At 37.6% G+C, this 21,577-nt stretch overlaps 1 protein-coding gene across 4 annotated transcripts in view; it reads right to left on the reverse strand.

The window, feature by feature from the left end:
- The window catches only part of mipol1 (mirror-image polydactyly 1), a 330,956-nt gene that overhangs the window by 41,238 nt on the left and 268,141 nt on the right, over positions 1-21,577 (reverse strand). For all 4 annotated transcript variants that reach the window (XM_059956627.1, XM_059956599.1, XM_059956608.1 and 1 more), the window contains one exon: positions 17,081-17,175. In XM_059956627.1, the coding sequence (XP_059812610.1) occupies positions 17,081-17,175 (95 nt within the window). The remainder of the gene's footprint in view (positions 1-17,080; positions 17,176-21,577) is intronic.

A 21,577-nucleotide genomic window follows, 5' to 3' on the forward strand; every position in this document is an offset into this window, starting at 1 on the left:
CTTAAATAAAAAATCCCATTCCAATCTATCAAATGCTTTTTCTGCATCTAAAGCAACTGCCACACTCATTTCCTCCCTCTTTTGTGCCAGATGAATTATACTAACCGAGTTACATTATCTGCCGATTATCTATTTTTGATAAATCCTGTTTGATCCATATGTATTAATTTTGGTAAGTATTTAGATAATCTATTAGATAAAAGTTTTGCTATTATTTTACAGTCAGTGTTCAACAAAGAAATAGGTCTATATGATGTTGGCTTTAAAAGATCTCTTATCTTTTTTTGGCAATACTATTAAAATAGCCGTCAAAAAAGATTCTTGAAGTTTGTGTTCTTTCCGCTTGGTGTATTAACTCCATAAAAGGAGGAATTAGTGAATCTCTAAACTTTTTGTAAAATTCAGGCGGAAAACCGTCTTCTCCTGGGGATTTATTACTCTGAAGTGATCCGAGAGCTTCTTCGACCTCTTATAATGTAAAAGGCATATCTAATCTCTTCTGTTCTTCTGAATTCAATTTTGGAAGAGTTATTTTTGATAAAAAAAACCTTTCTATCTCAACATTATCATTTTGTGATTCTGATTGATACAGTTCAGAATAAAAATTCTTTAAAATTTCATTAATTTCTAAAGGTTTATAAGTAATTTTATTTACACTTGTTCGAATTGCATTTATCGTTTTGGAAGTCTGGTCTGTTTTTAACTGCCAAGCAAGAATCTTGTGTGATCTTTCACCTAGTTCATAATATCTCTGTTTAGTTCTCATAATTGCTTTTTCTGTTCGGTATGTCTGAAGTGTATTATATTGTAATTTCTTGTTAACAAGTTGTCTTCTTTGTTCTTCTGTCATATACCTTTGAGATTCTTTTTCTAATTTTGTAATCTCTTTCTCCAGTTGATCTGTTTCTACCATATATTCCTTCTTAATTCTAGAAGTATAACTTATTATCTGACCTCTCAAATATGCCTTCATTGCTTCCCATACTATAAATTTATCATCAACTGAGTGTAAATTTGTATCTAAAAAAAACTGAAACTGCTTTTTCATGAAATCACAGAAATCTTGGCGTTTTAATAATATTGAATTAAATCTCCATCTGTAAATTGATTTCTCTTTATCCATCATTATCATTGTCATTATCAATGGGGAATGATCTGACAATATTCTTGCTTTATATTCCTTATTTTTCACTGTTTTGAATATTCATTGATAATAAAAAAATCTATCCCTGAATAAGTTTTATGTCTATTTGAATAAAATGAATAATCTCTTTCTTTTGGATTAATTCTTCTCCATATATCAATCAAATTTAAATCTTTCATCAATGATAAAGTTAATTTTGCTACTTTTGATTTTGTAACAACCTTTGTTGATCTATCTAAAACTGGGTCTAAACAAAAATTAAAATCTGCACCTATTAATATTTTGTCATATGCGTCAGCCAAGTTCAAAAAAGCCTCTTGTATAAATTTTACATCATTTTCATTTGGTGCATAAATATTCATAAGAGTCCATAGTTTAGAGAAAAAATTGACAATGTATAATTACATATCTCCCTGCAGAATCAATTAATACATTTTGTATTTTAATTGGTAAAGTTTTATTAATCAAAATTGCAACTCCCCTCGCCTTTGAGTTAAATGAAGCTGCGATAACATTTCCAACCCAATCTCTCTTTAATTTCTGATGTTCTATCTCTGTTAAGTGTGCTTCTTGTAAAAAAGCTATATCTATTTTCATTTTCTTAACATATGTTAAAATTCTTTTTCTTTTCACCAGTCCATTAAGCCCATTAACATTAAAACTTAAAAAATTCAGTAAATTAGTCATTATTTTTTATCAGGGTTACTCCAATCTATAATAACACCTAATCTTTCAACTTTCGTAGTACCTTGGGGAATCTTTTTAAAATTCTTCATGTTGCTATGTGTCTCCCCCGCCCCCCCCCCCCCCCGATTGTCCAGGCAAAGAAAGATAAAAGAAAAATAGATTATAAAGAAAAAAATAACAAAATACCCCCTTACTAATGTTGTGAATGGAGAAGAACACAACATTACCCCTCTCCGTTGTATGGGTCATGGCAATCGCCATGATTACACACGTGAATCCCGTAGCAATCGATCCGAAGTTCCCCCAGCTCCCCCGTAACATAAAAAAGTATATATAAGAGAAGAAAAAAAAAATCACTACTCTCGATTAATATTTCTCAAATTTTAAACTTTCTCCCCTTGTATCATATAATTAAGAATGTATTTAAATATTCTTCTGTCCTTAAACATCCATCAGTTCCATTCACTGTCCCTATCTTCATCTTTAATCTGTTTCACTTTTAAATCTTTGACTGTAATTAGTGAATATTTGGGAGTTCTTGTGTGAATTCTTCTGCATCCCGATAATCAGTAAAAAATCTTCTTTTTCCGTCATCCAAAAAAATTATCAGGGTTGCCGGGTGGCGCAATATAAATTTATAGCCTTTTTCCCAAAAAACTTTTTTCGCTGGGTTAAATTTCTTCTTTCTCTTCAAAAGGTCATAACTTATATCAGGATAGTAAAGAACTGTTTTCCCTTCTATCACCTGTTTCTCTTTCTGGCACATTGGGCAGCCGCCTTCAGGATCTTGATATCTTAAGCATTTTATCAAGATTGATCGTGGGTTTTGATCAACTTTAAGTCTTGGTCTTAAGGCTCTGTGAGCCCTTTCAATTTCAATTAACTGGGTTCCTTCTTCCATTTCCAAAATTTCCGGGATCCATTTTTGAAAAAAAATTATTGGATCCTCTCCCTCTATACCTTCTGTAAGTCCAACAATCTTAATATTGTTTCGACTGCTAAAATTTTCAAGCACATCCACTTTTTCCAACAACTGTTTTCTTTCTGATGTCCAGGCAGAAATATTATCTTCCATTTTATTCACTCTATCAATGGTGTCTCCCATTATTTCTTCCAAGTTTTTAATTTTCTTGTCCATTTTGTCCTGTCTTCTCATCATTTTATCAAACAATCTTCATATTTTTAATATCTTTTTTGTTACTTTTAATGCTTTGAATTCATGCAATATTTGCACCAAAGTTTTTCTTATGTCTCCATCACCTCCAACCTCTTCCTGTTGCTCTTCTTTGCTTGTCTCTTCATCTTCATCTGATTTATCCAGAGAATCTGATTCCACCTCATCTTCACTTTCACTTTCAGTTCCGATCGTAGCTGGGATTTGTAGTTTGGGTTGCTCGTGTTTGCGCATGCCCTTTCCTTCACGCATGCACAATTCCTGTTGCTCTTTTCTTTTGGAAACGGTTGATGTTGCTGCAGTTTCCTGTTCTGTATCGCCGGAGGTACAGGGCACTTGAGCCCGAGGCTCTTTCATAGTGACCGGCCTTGATTCTTTTCCAACGTGTGTTGTCTTCAAAGTAGTAGTTTTCTTCTGCTTCTGTTTAGCAGGCATATCTTAAGTCAATCCTGAATAGTTTATAACTAGTTTTTAAAAAGTATTTACTAACTTTTTTTCACTTAAACGTTATTTTACTGGTTTTTTACGTGAGAGCTGGATTTCCACATCTCGATCCTACGTCATCACGTGATGTCCCTGTCCACATCTTTTTTTTGATGGACAGAAGATTTCACGATTCATTAGATCCAGTAACTTGCAATGCTCTTCCAGTATTACAGACCACCAGTGTTAGTTTCAGAACTCTTCTAGTGATGCTTAACACAAACAAAGGCCATCATTCATATGGGAGGAGTAGGAGTGACCAATACATTGTCAACTGTGGACAATGGGGCTCTATTTTGATGATGTACGTTGTAATTTCCATAATATCTCATACCACTTTGCATAATTGTTTATAATTAGTGCTACATAGCCTGTACTTTAAGAGGCTGGAGTAAATGGGGGGGGGGGGTTAAGTTGAATATTGCTAAGCCATTAAAAGTGTAGATTTAACCCAAATGACACATTTAAAATTTTTTTAAATTCTTTTGTATGTATTAGTGTTGTATTCCTCTCCTTTTTCAAAAGACATCAGTCATTTGCCAAAGGCATACAAGTGCCTGTCTGATATGAAAAATCATCTTCAATCTTCAATGAAGGTGATGTGCTGCAGGTGCATGATGTGAGAACTGATGGACCCCATTGTGGTTTCTGGCGACCACATCCACAGCAGCAAGTACTGGCTGCTCGAGGAACTCAGGCTCAAAGTTGATGACCTGGAATCTGAGCTTCAAACACTGCAGCACATCAGGTAGGGGGAGAGTTGCCTGGATGCTCAGGAGGCAGTCACACTCATTAGATTAGCTGTCTCAAATTCGGTCTGATAGTGAGGGCTGTAGGAAAGATGAGCAACCTAACTGTGGCACTGTAGTTCAGGGAGTCACTCAAGGGGGCAGAGAGAGAAGAGAAATGTAGTGGTAATTGGGGATAGTATAGTCAGGGCAGTAGACAGAGTTCTCTATCATGAGGATAGAACGTCCTGAAGGCTGTGGTGCTTGCCTGGTGCAAAGGCTCAGATCATCTTATATGACTGACATTTGCAGTGGGAGAGGCAAGGTCCAGTTGTCGTGGTCCATGTGGGTACCAAAGACATAGGCAGAACAAGGTAAAGAGACTCTTCTGAGGGAATTTGAGCAGCTATGGCCTAAATTGAAAAGAAGGTAGTAATCTCTGGATTACAATCTGAGCCATGTGCAAATTGGCATAGGGCCAAGAGATTAGAGTGTTAAATGCATGGCTCAAGGATTGATGTGGGAGCAGTGGGTTTGAATTCATGGGAAATTGGCACCAGTATTGGGGAAGGTGGGAGCTGTTCCAATGGGACAGGCTCCACCTGAACTGTGGCGAGACCTGGATCCTAGCGAGTTGCATAACTAAGGCTGTGGATAGGGCTTTAAACTAAATAGTGGGGAGGTGGGTTCAACACATTGAAGAAGTATGGATAAAGTTAAAGGGTAAAGTGTGGATAAAGATAAAATTAAAGCAAAAGATAAAAAAGAGAAAAGAAAGAGTGGAATGAGGTAAAGTCAAGTGCAAAAGAGAAAAAGATTACAAGATTTTAAAAGCACAATGAGTGTAAGGGCACTTTATTTGAATGCCCATGTAAGGGAGGTGGGATAGCACTCTTAATTAAAGATGAAATCAGGGTCTTAGTGAGAGACGATACAAGATCTAAGGAGCAGAATGCCGAATCCATTTGGGTGGAGATTAGGAACGGTAAAGGGAAAAAAAACACCAGTGGGAGTTGTCTATCGGCCACTGAGTAATAACATCACAGTGGCAAAGGCAACAAACCAAGAATCTGAGGCATGTCAGAATGGAACAGCAGTTATCATGGGGGACTTTTAACTTGCACATAAATTGGATGAATCAAGTTGGTCGAGGCAGTCTTGAGGAGGACTTCATAGAATGCATCAGTAATGGCTTTCTTTGACAGCATGTTACTGATTCAACAAGGGAATTTGCTATCTTAGATCTGGTCCTGTGCAATAAGACAGGTAAAATTAGTGATTTTGTAGTTAGGGATCCTCTTGGAAAGAGTGATAACACTGAGTTTCTCATGGAGGGTGCAATAGTTTGATCTAAAACCAGTATATTATGCCTAAAAAACAATAGAAACTACAATGGGATGAGGGAGGATTTGGCTTGTGTAGTCTGGGAGCATAGGCTAAATAGTGGGATGGTTGAGAAACAGTGGGTGACTTTCAAAGAGATTTTTCATGGTGCTCAACAAAAGTATATTCCAGTTAAAAGCAGACACAGTAAAGATGGGGAGAGACAGCTTTGGATAACTGAGGAAATAAAAAAAGGCATCAAACAAAAAGCTCATGCGTACAAAGTTGCCAGGAGTAGTGGGAAACTGGAAGATTGGGAAAATTTTTTAAAAAGCAACAAAGTACCACTAAGCCAGCAATAAAGAAAGGGAAGCTAGTTTATGAAAATAAACTAGCACAAAATACAAAAATGGATAGTAAAAGTTTTTATAATTATCTAAAGCAGAAAAGGATGGCTAAAATGAACAAAGGTCCCTTGGAGGACAAGAAGGGGAAATGGATATTGGGTAATAAGGAAATGGCCAAGGCTTTGAATGACTATTCTGTGTTGGTCTTCATGGTGGAGGACACGTCTAGCATGCCAAAGAGAGATATTATGGATGCAATGCGAGTAAGGACCTCGATACAATAGCTATCATTAAAGAATCAGTGCTGAGCAAACTTGTGGGCCTGAAGGTAGATAAGTCCCCTGGTCCTGATGGTATGCATCCCAGGGTACTGCAAGAAATGGCAGAAGTTATATTAGAGGCTTTGGTGATAATTCACCAAAATTCTCTGGACTCTGGGTAGATCGTGGCGAATTGGCAGACAGTGAATGTCACACAACTGTTCAAAAAAGGATATAGGCAAAAGGCAGGTAACTATAGTCCAGTTAGTTTAATATCTGTAGTTGGGAAAATGCTTGAAGCTGTCATTAAAGAAGAAATAGCGAGGCATCTAGAAAGAAATGGATCCATCAGGCAGACGAGGCATGGATTCAGCAAAGGCAGGTCCTGTTTGACAAACTTACTGGAGTTCTTTGAGGATATAAAGAGCACAGTGGATAGTGGGGAACAGATAGACATTACTTACTTGGATTTCCAAAAGGTGTTCGATAAGGTGCTGCATAAGACTTACTCATTAGGTTAGGATGCATTGAGTTGGGAGTGATGTATTCGTACGGATAGAGGATTGGTTAGCTAATAGAAAGCAGAGAGTTGGATATATGGGTGTTACTCTGGTTGGCATCAGCATGAGTGGTGTGCCACAGGGATCGGTGCTGGACCTGCAACTGTTCATGATATACATTAGGTTGGGACCATGTGAAGTGTATCTGGGTTTGCTGATCACACTAAAATGAGTGGAAAAACTAATTGTGCAGAAGATATGGTGAGTCTGCAGAGAGATATAGATAGGTTATGTCAAGTGGAGTACAATGGTAAAAAACTGCAGCACACTGCTGTGCAGAGGGATTTGGGAGTGCTTGTGTATGAATCACAAAAAGTTGGTTTGCAGGTGCAACAGGCTATCAAGAAGGCAAATGGAAGGTTGGCCTTCATTGTTAGAAGGACTGAATTTAAGAGCAGGGAGGTTACGCTGCAACTGTACAGGGAACTGGTAAGGCTGCACCTGGAGTACTGTGTGCAGTGTTGGTCTCCTTACTTGAGGAAGGATATACTAGCTTTGGAGGTGGTGCAGAAGAGTTTCACCAGGTTTATTCCAGAGATGAGGGGATTAGACTATGAGGAGAGATTGAGTCACCTGGGACTGTACTTGCTGGAATTCAGAAGAATGAGAGGAGATCTGATAGAAGCATGTAAAATTATGAAAGGGACAGATAAGGCAGAGGCAGGAAAGTTGTTTCCACTTGTAGGTGAGACTAGAACTAGGGGACATAGCCAAGATTTGGGGGAGTAGATTTAGGATGGAGATGAGGAGGAACTGCTTTTTCCAGAGAGTGGTGAATCTATGGTATTCTCTGCCCAATGAAGCAGTGGAGGCTACTCAATAAATACATTTAAGGTTGGATATATTTTTGTATTGTAGGGGAATTAAGGGTTATGGGGAAAAGGCAGGTCGGTGAAGATGAGTCCATGGCCAGATCAGCCATGATCTTATTGAATGCTGGAGCAGGCTTGTGGCCTACTCCTGCTCCTATTTCTTACGTTCTTAAGTACACTGTATAATGTAGGTGGAATGTAATTATCACTGTCAGAGCAGTATAACCAGTGGGAATAGCTTCTAAAAGAAGAAAACAGAGGTTTTCTCTTTAGGAAAGAACATACATCTTAATACACATGATAATGAATAATAGAGGGACCTAGAGGTACAGGCAGGCAGTTCCCTGAAGGTGGAGACACAGGTGGACAGGGTGGTGACAAAAGCACCCTTGCATTCATCAGTCAGGGAGCTGGCTGCAAGCAATGGAACATCATTTTACAGCTGTACAGGACGCTGGTGAGAGCACACTTGTAAAATGTGTGTAGTTCTGGTTGCCTGGGTATAGGAAGGATGTCATTAAGCTGGAAATGGCGCAGAAAAGGGTCACAAGGATATTACTACAACTGGACAGCTTGAATTATAAGGAGAGACTGGCTAGTCTGGGAATATGATTCTTGAATGTGATATTAAGAAACAGTTGAGTCCAGCTGATAATTGGAACAGGTATGCAATCTGAGAGGTGACCTTATATGTAGTGGTTTGTAAAATCATGAAGTGCATAGATAAGATGAATGGTCACAGTTTCATTCCCCAAGGGCAGGGGATGAAAAACTAAGGGATCTAGGTTTAAGGTGACAAGAGAAAGATTAAAAAAAAAGATCTGTGAAGCAACTTTTCCACCCAGACAGTGGTGGGTATATGGAAAACACCAAAAAATTGTTGCAGAAATCATATGTGAAACTCTTTGCACTCTGAGCTTCACAAAGTGTTTGGAATGTGCTGTGGAAAATGTGCTGATTTCCTCTTGAGGACATACCATATTTATAAATAACAAATAAAGCTGGTAATTCCATGTAATATTAAGAAACAGATGAGTCCAGCTGACAATTGGAACAGGTATACACTCTGCTAATACATCAATAATAATTAAGAAATCAGAATCAGAATTGCAGCCAAGTTAATGTTGTTCACAAATTGGCTACCAAGTTTGTGATGGTGCAACTATGGCCATTTAAAAAATAACATTCTGGTGCTCCTGATTTGTCCTCCTCCATATCGGGGAGACCTGAGGTAAATTGGGGGACTCCTTTGCCGAGCACCTCCACTCAATCCCCCCTCCCCCCCAAAAGCAGAATTTTCCAGTGGCCAACCATTTAAATTCCTATTCCCACTCCTGTTCTGACATGTCCATAAAACCATAAGATGTAGGAGCAGAATTAGCCATTCAGCCTATTGAGTCTGCTCCACCATTTCATCATAGCTGATCCCAGATCCCATTCAATCCCATACACCTGCCCTCTCACCCTATTCCTTGATGCCCCAAATAATCAGGAGTCTATCAACTTCCACTTTAAATATACCCACATACTTGGCCTCCACAGCAGTCCATGGCAGAGCATTCTATAGATTCACCAATCTTTGCCTAAACAAATCCCTCCTTACTCCTGTTCTAAAAGGTTTCCCCTCAATGTTGAGGCTGTGTCCTCTAGTTCTGGATACTTCCACCAGAGGAAACATGTTGGTCCTTGGCCTTCACTTTTGCCACGATGAAGCCATTCTTAGGGCGGAGGAGCAACACCTTATATTCCATCTGGGTAGCCTCCAACATGATGGCATAGACATCAATTTCTTCTTGTAATTTTTTCCCCTTCTTCCATTCCCCACTCTGGCCTCTTACCTCCTTTCCCTGGTGCTCCTCCTCCTTCCCTTTCAGCTATGATGCACTCTCATCTCCTAGCAGATTCCTTTCTTTCCAGATCTTTACGTTTCTCTCCCACCTGGCTTCACCCATCACTTTCTAGCTAGTCATCCTTCCCCCTTTCCTTCCAGTCCTGAAGAAGGGTCTTGGCCCGAAAAGTTGACTGTTTATTCATTAGCATAGATGCTGCCCATCCTGCAGAGTTCCTCCAGAATTTTGTCTGTGTTGCTCTGGACCTCAAGCATCTGTAGAATCTCTTGTGATTCTGATGTTCCACAGGTTGTTGTTCAAGATCATTACTTCTTTCTGTTGCCTTTCAATTAGATTGAGAGTGAAATTTAAAAAAATACATTATTGCCTAAATGTGCCTGGTCGGGCTGAGTGAGGAACCATATAAAATTCACATAACTTGGCCTTTGTTTCCTAACTCATTATTTTTAATATTCATCTTTACTCTAAAAGAACATATAAATGATTGGTTAAACCAGATCGAGTTTTTTTTTAAAACATGCAACTAAATAAATCAAGTATTTCTACCAAATATGTCCAACATTTTACACAGGCTACCCTTCCTACTAGTGAACTTCGGACCCAAATTAGCATGGCTGAATTAAAGGCTGTTCAAACATCCTTTATTCCTTAATGAGTTTATCCATTATTTATCTGCACCAAAAGCTTTCAACACCTCCAATAGTTTAGAGGACATGACTTTTCTAACCTTTCCATTACAAGTTAAATAAAAAAAAGATTTATGGCAATAAACTTGCACGTTTATTGAATTGATAATTTCTTTACTTGATATGCATATATATTAATCGCATTTTGTAGAAGAATTTTGAAAATCCATCATAGCAAGCAAAACAAGACAAATACAATATCTTTCAGTCTTCAGCACTGTTATTAACCCAATGCCATAAATTATAGGTCAATAAATACCTGTAGATTGCACGATAGGTTCTAAAACCAAAATGAAGTATAGGCAAAGCAAACAACTGAATCATATTAAAAAGGGACTTTTTGAGACTTCAACTGAATTATTTTGTGAATGTTCTCTCTTTGCAAAAATGCATCCATAACCCAGTTAACTAATTCAATTAGAATGGCAATGTTAACATTTAACATTTACAATTCTTAACAATAACAATTTTTAAATAATCTCTGAAAGATATTATTTCGGAATAGTATACACTTATTAATAAGTGTAGGCTTTACAGCTTTGTGTTAATTTAGTCCAGATGCTATTGATAATGAATAGCTAAATGAATTTTGTGTCACATCTATTTAGGGTTGTTGTTTGTGGACAAAAGGAAACACATAGAAAGCAAGACCAGGGATTCCACCGGATTTTTTAAAAAAATAGGCACAAACACTTCAAAAGTGAGCTGAGGTAAATGCTGAACAGATTAGCACATGCAAAAGTGAGGAGAGCTGAAGATTAAGCAGTTGGAATTTTAAAATAAACTTGTAGTTGGATCGATTTCTAAGGGACAAAGAAGGAAGTATGGCCAGGAGGAAGATCTGGGAAGGTGGATAGAAAAGAAGACAAATTACTGATCAGAGATAGCCTTACCGGTGTTTGAAACAATAGCTGTATCAAGCAATGTGAAATGGGTAGATAAAGGATGAGTTTGTGCATATGCATTGGGGATTCATACTGAGCAGAGATCGAGAGAGGAGAGGAAAGACAGAGAAGGAAACCACTGAAGATACTTGGGTGAACTTTTATGGGGTATGGATTGATGCTAGGGATTGAGAATTTTAGGAAAGAACTTATAGATACGTAAAGAATAGGTGCTGAGAAGGATAAGTACAGAAAACCAGGCAGACAGGGTATAATTTAACTTAGCAATGACTGGAGAGGTGATGGAATACAAAGCCATGCAGGAAGGATTCACTTAGAAATAAGGTGTTTGTAAGTCTAGGCTCCACATTGTCCACTAAAAAGTAAGCTTCAGTATCATAGAGCCAGAGAGAGTGAAGTGTATAACTGGGTAATCTAGTTACAGAAGATGCAATAGTGATCTCCCTAAAGAGCAATGCAAATTCAAAAAGCTGAATGGTACAAATGCTGAGGTAAGGATCCTGCTGAAGTAACTTGCTGGTTGCAGCTCAAGGTGAGGTCACAATAAACTTCATTAGATGATAATTGACAAGAACTGATCTGCATGGCATGCATTATGTGAGTGAATATGATGAACCTAAGCAAGTCAAGATTTCAAAACGGTTGTTGAAGCTTACAAAACATATCAAGATGAAGATTGATAATGGCTGCAGACTGCTCTATTATGATTCAGGACAGAGATTTATAGAATTTCATTAGTATAACTGACAAAAGCATTGCCCCACTGAAGACGTACAGTATTTAGTAGAAATTCTCCATATGTTAGGGCAAATGTTTGCCAATGCATTATGTTTCATGTATGACAACACTTAGTGCTGTATAGCAGTTTCATAGTAGAGCTGAATACTAATTGTCAGGTTGCATCTGTGGGAAATGAAACAGGTCGAAGAACTTATGTCAGATCTAGGAAGGAGACAAAAAAGGATGAGAGGTGACCTGATAGAGGTGTACAAGATAATGAGAGGCATCGATCACGTGGATAGTCAGAGGCTTTTTCCCAGGGCTAGCACAAGAGTGCATATTTTTAAGGTGCTTGTAAGTAGGTACAGAGGAGATGTCAGGGGTAAGTTTTTTTTATGCAGAGAGTGGTGAGCGTGTGGAATGGGCTGCCGGCAACGATGGTAGAGGTGGAGATGATAGGGTTTTTAAAGAGACTCCTGGATGGATACATAGAGATTAGAAAAATAGAGGACTATGTGTAAGCCTAGGTAGTTCTAAGGTAAGGACATGTTTGGCACAGCTTTGTGGGCCGAAGGGCCTGTATTGTGCTGCAGGTTTTCTACTTTTCTATGTCTTCTATATTTTTAAGACCATATGTCCACAAGACAGAGGGAGAATTAGGCCATTTGATTCATCAAGTCTGCTCCACCATTGGACTATTATTATCATCATTATGTGGCACGTTGTATTGACATGGGTGATCATGGTCTTATCCTTGGCCATAATTGTCCTTGGCAAAGTTTTCTATTGAAGTGGTTTGCCATTGCCTTCTTCTGGGCAGTATCTTTACAAGATGGTGACCCCAGCCATTATCAATACTCTTCAAAGATTGTCTGCCTGGCATCAGTGGTTGCATAACCAGCTGCTCCTGTAGCTTCTCGTGACCCTGATCAGGGAGCTAAGCAGGTGCAACACCTTGCCCAAGGGTGAGCTGAAGGCTACTGGAGGGCAGGAGCACCTTATACCTTCTTTAGAAGAGTCATACCTCCAATCTGCCACCCATTCGACAATGGCTGATTCATACTCAATCCCATTCTTCTGCCTTCTCCCCATAACATGTGATGCCCTGACAATCAAGAACCTATCAACTTCTGCTTTAAATATACCCAATGACTTGGCCTTCATAGCTGCGTGGTGATGAGTTTCATAGATTCACCACCCTCTGGTTAAAGAAATTTCTCCCTATCTCTGTTTTAAAGGGACATCCTTCTATTCTGAGGATGTGCCCTTTGGTCCAAGACTATCCCACTAATGGAAACACCTTCTCTACGTCCAATCATCAAGGCCTTGCAATATTTCAAAGGTTTCAATAAGATTCCCCTCATTCTACTGAACCCCAGCAAATACAGGCCTAGAGCCATTAAGAGCTTCTGATATCTTAACCCTTTCATTCCTGGGATAATTCTCATAAACCTCCTCTGGAGCTTTTCCAATGGCAATACATCCTATCTTAGATAAGGGGCCCAAAACTGCTTACTATACTCCAAATGCGGTCTGACCAATACCTTTTAAAGCTTCAGCATAGCATCCTTGCTTTTATATTCTAGTCCTTGTGAAATGAATGATAATATTGCATTTGCCTTCCTTACTATCAACTTATCCCTAAAGTTAATCCTTAGGGAGTCCTGCACTAGGACTTCCAAATTCCTGTGCATCTCTGGTTTTGGAATTCAATCCCTGTTTAGTAAACTGCCTATGCCTTTATTCCTTCTATTTAGTGTATGACCATACATTTCCTGCTGAGTATATTCAGCATTTTCCCTTTTTATTTCGCATGATAAAAGATTGGGTATGGCAACTGATGTTGAACTGGCAGGAACTATTCAGTTCAGAGTCAGAAAAATTGTGCATCACAGCTTGTTGAATAAGTATAAAGACATATTGACCAATTTCTAGGATCATATTAAACAAGTGATGAGTGGTTAAGGTGAAGAGTTAATTTGGGGTTCTGAAAAGGTTTGAATCCCTCTGACTGCAGAACCAGTGGGCCCAGCAGAGTAACCCACATGTGTAAATATCCATTGTGCCATCGTGTCCTACAATGTTCTGTAATAAACCACACTGTTTTAGAGTGCCATGGTAGTGTCGTGGCTTGTGTAATTCTATTACAGCTCAGGGTGTTCCGGAGTTCAGAGTTCAATGCTGATGCCATCTGTAAGGACTTTGTACTTTCTTCCCATGACCATGTGGGTTTCCTCTGAGTGCTTTGGTTTCCTCCCACAGTCCAAAGACATGCTGGTTAGTAGGCTACTTAGTCATAGTAATCTGTCCTGTGATAGGGCTAGTGTTAAACAGGTGGGTTGTTGGGTAGAGCAGCTCTTAAATAATCAATTAATTTCCAATTAATAAATAAAATAATAAATAACCAATTAATAAATTAAAATGATATTAAATCAGTGACTAAACTATTTTATTGCAAGCCAGGATCTATTTCCATGAGTGAATAGGTCATGGAAAAAAATGAAGAAACATGAAATTAACATGAAAACAGATAACATCAATTGTTGTGGGCACCATGGGAACACTAGAGTCATACTGATGCTTCAGAGGATGAATAATTTTCACTATGAACACTTGAAGTGGATTCTGTTGAGCTAGCTAAGTAAAACAATTTACAAAACTGGGCCTTTTCTCTTTGTACGTGTAAGGGGCAGCACAGTAGCATAGCACTATTACAGTGCCCTTGACAGGGGTTACAGTCTGCCATTGTCTGTAAAGAGTTTGTACAATCACCCTATTACTGCGCAAATTTCCTCCCACGTTCTATAGACATATGGATTAGTGTGTTAATTGGTCACATGGTGTAAATGAGCAGTATGGTCTTGCTGAGCCAGCAGTTCCTAAACTGTATCTTTTTATAAAAACTAAATGTAGATTATGATAGCCAATGATATTAACTATTAAGGACAAGGGACACTACTCCTTTTAATAAATTTACATCTACGTTAACTTGTGCCTTAAATCTTACAGTTTAATGATGTCTGTCCTAAAACGGCCAACTAAGTTGTATGCAATACTCCAGGTGCAGTCTCCCCAATGTCTCATATAGCTTTTGGCTTCTATCCTATCTTGGTCTTTCTGTCAGATTTTGTATAACCCAGGATTAAGTAATCCTTGGAAGAACATGGCTTACCTAAACTCATTTTTTTCATATTAAAATTTATCAAACGCTACATTTGTAATGCCCCTTTCAATAGTGGATTTTTTTTATTGCTCGTCATCATGCCTATTGAAATCAGTAGGTCAAGGAAAAACAAAATAAGACATTAAAGTAGTAAATCTGACTAGAAAATGTTCAATATATGTGCGCAGAAAACCAGTAGTTAACCCATGCTATTGCTAAATGATCTTACCACTGTATGGTGTAACTGCTCACCCAAATGTACTTTCCTTTCTGTTTTCCTGTGCTTCAGAATATTAAAATTCAGAATACTGTTTTAGAATTGTCATGTTCTTTATGAGAATATTGTGAGAATGTTTGAGAAATTTGTGAGAATATTGACAGTCCTCAATAATTATCATGTATTTTACCTTCTATATATTTTAGTCATGCTTATCCATTCCCTTCACTTGAAAATCACCCAGAAAAAGTTCCTTTTTGAATGATACCTATCATTATTTCTATTCAATTTCAATTACTTAGTGATCTTCTTGACCTCAGAGCAATAAGCTGGAAATTTTCAATACATGAAAGACAATGCCAGAACTTAAAACACAAATACTTCAAGTCAAGTTTATAGTCATTTAACTATATATAGAAATGAGACAAAGTTTCTTCGAATCAGGGTGTAAAGCACATAACACATGGTAACTTATGAAGGTACGGATAAAATCTACTACCACACATAAATAAGAAACTAAAGTTCATTAATACTAAATATTGTAAGGTACAGAACAGATTAACCAGTGACACATCGAATACGATGCGGCCAGGAGTTCAGAAACCTAATGGCCTGGGGGAAGAAACTGTTTCTTGTCCTGACCGTTCTTGTTCTTATACATCATAGTCTCTTGTTAAATATTAACTCCATCATACTATTTCCTCACAATGCAACATTCAACAATGTTATTCAAATTAAATATACTGGGCTGGAAGTTGAGGTGAAGAAACAAAATGTGATATATATTTTATCATTATTGAAAAAAGGAAGAGCATTTTTCTTAACATAGCTATAAGGAAGTACAGAATTTGCTCCCCTGGTTTGTTAAACTTTTAGCATAACACTGTTCATAAATTGATTCTAATGCTCATACTTCAACATTCTGTCACCTTTTTTCTCTCAGAGTTCTTCCTACTTCATGGTCATTTGTGTTTCAGTTACTTCCCAGCTATTACAGCTCTCTCATACCCAGCTTCTTAAATAGAAACCTCAAGATTCAAAATACAAGAGAGTCTGCAGATGCTGGAAACCTTGAGCAACACAGATAAAATGCTGGAGGAACTTAGCAAGATGGGCAGTGCCAATGGAGTTGAGTATACAGTTGACATTCTGGGCTGAAACCCTTCACCAGGACTGATGCATTCCTGGTTTTTATCTCCCCTCTACTGGCGTCTTCAACTTCCTGGGCAACAAGTTCTGAAATTTCCTTGCTAATCTTCCATTATTATCTCACTTTAATCCTTCTTTATGCCCTTCATTAAACTTTGCTTTATTAAGTTCTTCTGGGACCAAGGTGAAAAACACAGTACACATAGCACATATAGTTGTGATCCAACGCATGCAGCCATAAAATAGTATATAAGAACAAGTCCCCGGGGGCATGGCCTAAAGATTTACATGTTGGCATACAGTAAGATGCTACAAGGTGCATGCTTATGTAAGACAGTATAATGCTACTGGTTTTATTATAATAAAACCAACGGTCATATAAATATGTGAAAGAGCCGCAATAAAAGATGAAAAGTGACCAGTGCAGGATGAGAGTGTGTCTGTGAGTTGCAGAGTGGGGGAAATGGCAAGGCATACAGACAGGGTGTATGTATGTGCTGGGTGGCAGCAGGGTGTTGAGAATTCTAACAGCCTTACAGGTCTGGCACTATTTTATTCTGGTTCCACATTAATGTTGTTTATTCATGTAAACAATATTTAAGATTTTTACTATCATAAGAAGCAATGATGGATGCCTACATGTAACTACTTCATTAAAAAAATGCTCAGCATTTGAACTTATTTGTGGATAACGTACAGTACTTTTAAAGTAAAAATGCCTTATGCATTCAAACATTAAATAGTAGCCTTGAATAATGATTGATTGCAAAATAAACTTTGACCAGCTTAGATGCATCCTAAAACAACCATTTAAAATTGAAAACAGATGTTAAATATTGCTCAATCCATTGAAGATAAATTGTGCAGCTTACCTGTAATAAAGCCTAAGTGTCTGAATTTCTTCATCTTGTTTCTTACATTGCTGAAATGCAATATCTCTTTCTTTCTGCATTGATATTAGTTGGGCCTGCAAAATATTACACTTACTTAGTTTCACTGCATCACACACTCATTGATTTATCATTTGGTTGTTTGCTTAAATTCAAAGTGCACATTTGTTGTACTGTACATTATATAACACTATAAACTGCTACTTTTGCACATTACGCTAAAAGAAACACGAATTGATTTTGTTCTTTACGAATGAACAAGTTTATGCCTATACCAGGAATATTTAAGCTTTGATGCCTGAAGTAGGTTATAGAATAAAATAGAAGTATATGTTTTTAATAAGACCTGGCCTTGAAACTCAAAAAACAGAAATCAAAAATGCATACTGGGAAGCAAAGACCCGCTGATTAAACTGATACCAGTGTCTGTTGGTTGTAAGCTTTCCCTGTGCTGGAAATGATCCCTCTGCAGTTTTTGGAGGCACATTGCTCACACTATGCAACAGTACAGATGAATCTATTTCATAGAGTCACTATTTGAGAAGCACTATGCCCTCCCCTCTTCAGGTCCTCTAAAAGGATCAGAATTGCCATACAATTAGTGGACATCAAGCTAAGTGCAGCATTTAAACAATAAAGCAATGGAATTCAGAGATAGAAAAATAAACCATGAGTCAATGAGCTATTGAAAGCACTTCAAAAGAGAATAAATACAACAGTGATAAGATTGGGGTCTCCAAGTTTATGGATACAACAAATCAATGAAAAAGACCCTGAAAGTTCAGGAGAAATCACAGAGAACACAAAAAAAGTGAAGAAAAATATGGCTTCAAATGTTTGCAACAGCTTACAACAAGAAAATTACATTGACAGCAACATATATTTTAGAAATGTATATGAAAACTCTGACAGATGTCGCACTCCAATGACACACTCAATTACAGATGCAAAATAGGGAGAGAATGTTAGGTGTTTCTTGTCAATCTGCAAGATTCTTGAACCAAACAATCAAGCTCTGGGTGACCTCAGTCTGTGTTTGCTTATAGAAATTGGACTGACATTGCGAGGCTCTTCCTTAGCAGTAGAATAATTCATGATATGCTATTATAATGTCATTATAAAAATAATGTGCCATCAAATTTACATTATGTTATATAAGAACTCTACTGAATTTGTTCTTTATCATATGTGTGTAAGCTGAGGTATTCTATAAAGCAGCAATGTACTGCAATGTCTGTATCAGTCATGTAAATTCACATGGTTTTTATGTGAATTCATTCCCCTTTGTTTTCTACAATAATGTGTCCAATATGAAAAAAGAGCACAGACACAATTAAAAATTTGTTGTGTGTTCCAAGGCTGTAGATCTTTGAGACCCTTTCTATTGTCATTTTGTTGGTTACATTGCTATCAAAACTATTCTTTACTTTACTATGGATGGTTTCCTTATTATTTTATTAATTTATACACGAAAATAATAAGTAAGAACTCATTTCCCCTTGACAATATTCAAAATAACTATTTTTCAAATTTAACCAATAGAAAGTGTACTGTGAGAAATTATTAATGTGATTCAGCATGCATAGCTTTTGAAGGATTGAATAAATTTTGCTTAACCAAAGGTATCAGATTCATTTAATTGCCAGCTGTTGAAACAGATGTGTTTAACTACTCTTATGATCAACAGCTGGGAGGGAGGACAACTGGATTTACCAAAACCAACATCAGCTGCCTCCATTAATTACCCATGTCATAAAGCATAGTTGGTACATGAAGAAAGGGATAGTCAGCTACAACAAAATATGGTTGCAGAGTGTTAAACTATTACAAATAATTTGTTAAGGAAGCTTAACAGACTGACAATCATAAAACTTGTTTTTGTCTCATTTAAAATTTGCCAATTATTTGCAACACATGCAATAAAACTTCTGATTTTCATTAAAGGTATTATTGATTAGGAATTTAATGAAGATCATTTATTAAATTATTATTCAGAAGGGAATACAGTGCAAAACAAAAATAAGGATTTATGTCAGAGAACCAATTCCTTAAGTCAATAATATGTAAATGATAAATTAGTGATTTATATTATTTTATTATGATTTTCAGAGATTGGTGATACAAGCTAACAAGCCTGCCCACAGACAAAGGGAAAGACTTAAACTTTGATGTACTGAATGTAAACCAGTATAACTGCAGTAATCTCTTGTTCTTAATCACTATAGCAACCTCAAAAGACTGAATGGCCAGTTGATCACATCACTGTTTTTGCATTTTCTGCAACATTAAATACGGTTTAGAAGGATATTTGCTTCTACTTTCTTTCAACAATTCTAAAGTACTTTGCATAATTTACCCAAAATAAGTTATAAACATGCAATATGAATTAGTGAACACCTCAGTGGTTTGCACTTTGCAAGCTAAATTACAACTCATACCCTTTATGCTACATATTATTACATTACTGGAGTTAAATTGTGTTTCAAATTTTGAGAGTATTGTCTGACAGATGATCAGGTAACATATTATCATCATATTCATACAAACAAACCCATACAATTCAAGTAATAGCCATCTGAAATACATCAATGAACCAAATGAGCCAAACATTAGCTCAAGACAATGCTTTTATGAACCAAATAACTTTTAGGACAATCAGGCTTTTCATGATTATTGAACTAAAGACTAGAGGCCCAAAGAGGTCTTAACTAAAGACTAGAGGTGGTGTACAGAATCAACACTGAACATTGACTAATGAAGTCTAATGACATCAGGTCGGATACAAGCAAACAAACTTCCAATTATTTCCAGCCATCTTCCTCAGCTAATGAAGTTAAATTCCATTTAGAAGAAACACCAAAGGCATCTAGGGTATACCATGTCATCAAGGTGGGGTGTTATATTGTCTATTACTAGGAGTGGCTTAACAGCAATTATGCTAGTCAATCTGGCCCAGACCTTAAGAACATTGCTGTCAAACTAAATGGATAGAAAGACAACAAAATATGAGCACAACTTACTTGACTTCATTCTCATCAACTTACCTTTTGCAGATACATTTGTGCTCAACAGTTTTGGCAGAAGTAAGCATCACAATGCAGAGGGTTCTGCAGACAAGTCTTATTTTCATTATTAAGGACACTTACCATTGTGTGGAACTAAGGTGTGGCAGTCCATGGCAGTCAGATTCTGACAAGATCTATTAGCTTAGAACAGGGTATTCATTAGGGGCTGTGGGCCATCAATAACTGTAGAAATGTATTCCATTTACATTTCTAAATCTGTGACCTAACCTGGCACTTCCCTCACTTTATCACTAACAAACCTGGAAACCAGCCTACGTTCAATAAGGAAAGCAGAAGTGTAAGCCAGAAGACCATAAGACATGGGAGCAGAATTAGACCATTCAGCCCATCAAGTCTGCTCCGCTATTCCATCATGGCTGATCCTGGATCCCATTCAACCCCATATACCTGCCTTCTCACCAAATCTTTTGAAGCCCTGACCAATCAGGAAACTATCAACTTCCACCTTAAATATATGCACGGACATGGCCTTCACTGCAGTCTGTGGCAGAGCATTCCACAGAATGCTATACTATTCTCTGGCTAAAAACATTCCTCCTTACCTCTGTTCTAAAGGGTCGCCCCTCAATTTTGAGGCTGTGCTCTCTAGTTCTGGATACCCCAGCATTGGAAACATCCTCTCCACATCCACCCTATCTAGTCCTTTCAATACTTGGTAGGTTTCAGTGAGATCCCCTTGCATTCTTCTAAATTCCAGAGAGTACAGACAGACAGAGATACTTTATTGATCCCGAGGGAAACTGGGTTTCGTTACAGTCACACCAATCAAGAATAGTGTAGAAATATAGCAATATAAAACCATAAATAATTAAATAATAATAAGTAAATTATTCCAAGTGGAAATAAGTCCAGGACCAGCCTATTGGCTCAGGGTGTCTGACACTCCGAGGGAGGAGTTGTAAAGTTTGATGGCCACAGGCAGGAATGACTTCCTATGACGCTCAGTGTTGCATCTCAGTGGAATGAGTCCCTGGCTGAATGTACTCCTGTGCCTAACCAGTACATTATGGAGTGGATGGGAGTCATTGTCCAAGATGGCATGCAACTTGGACAGCAACTTTGTACAAGCCCAAAGCTGCCAAATGCTCGTCATGCATTAACTCTTTAATTCCTGGAAAAACCCTCATGAACCTCCTCTGGACTCTCTCCAATGATAACACATTCTTTCTGAGATATGGGGCCCAAAACTGTTAACAATACTCACGGCCTGACTAGTGTCTTATAAAAGCAAGCAGATGATGCTGAGTCTTTATATTCTATTCCCCTTGAAATAAATGCCAACATTGCATTTGCCTTCCTTATCACAGACTCAACCTGTAAATTAACCTTGTGGGAGTCTTGCATGAGGACTTCTAAGTCCCTCTGCACCTCTGATGTTTGAACCATCTCCCCA

This window comes from Hypanus sabinus, chromosome 2, assembly GCF_030144855.1.
Source record: "Hypanus sabinus isolate sHypSab1 chromosome 2, sHypSab1.hap1, whole genome shotgun sequence".
Taxonomy (NCBI): Eukaryota; Metazoa; Chordata; class Chondrichthyes; order Myliobatiformes; family Dasyatidae; genus Hypanus; species Hypanus sabinus.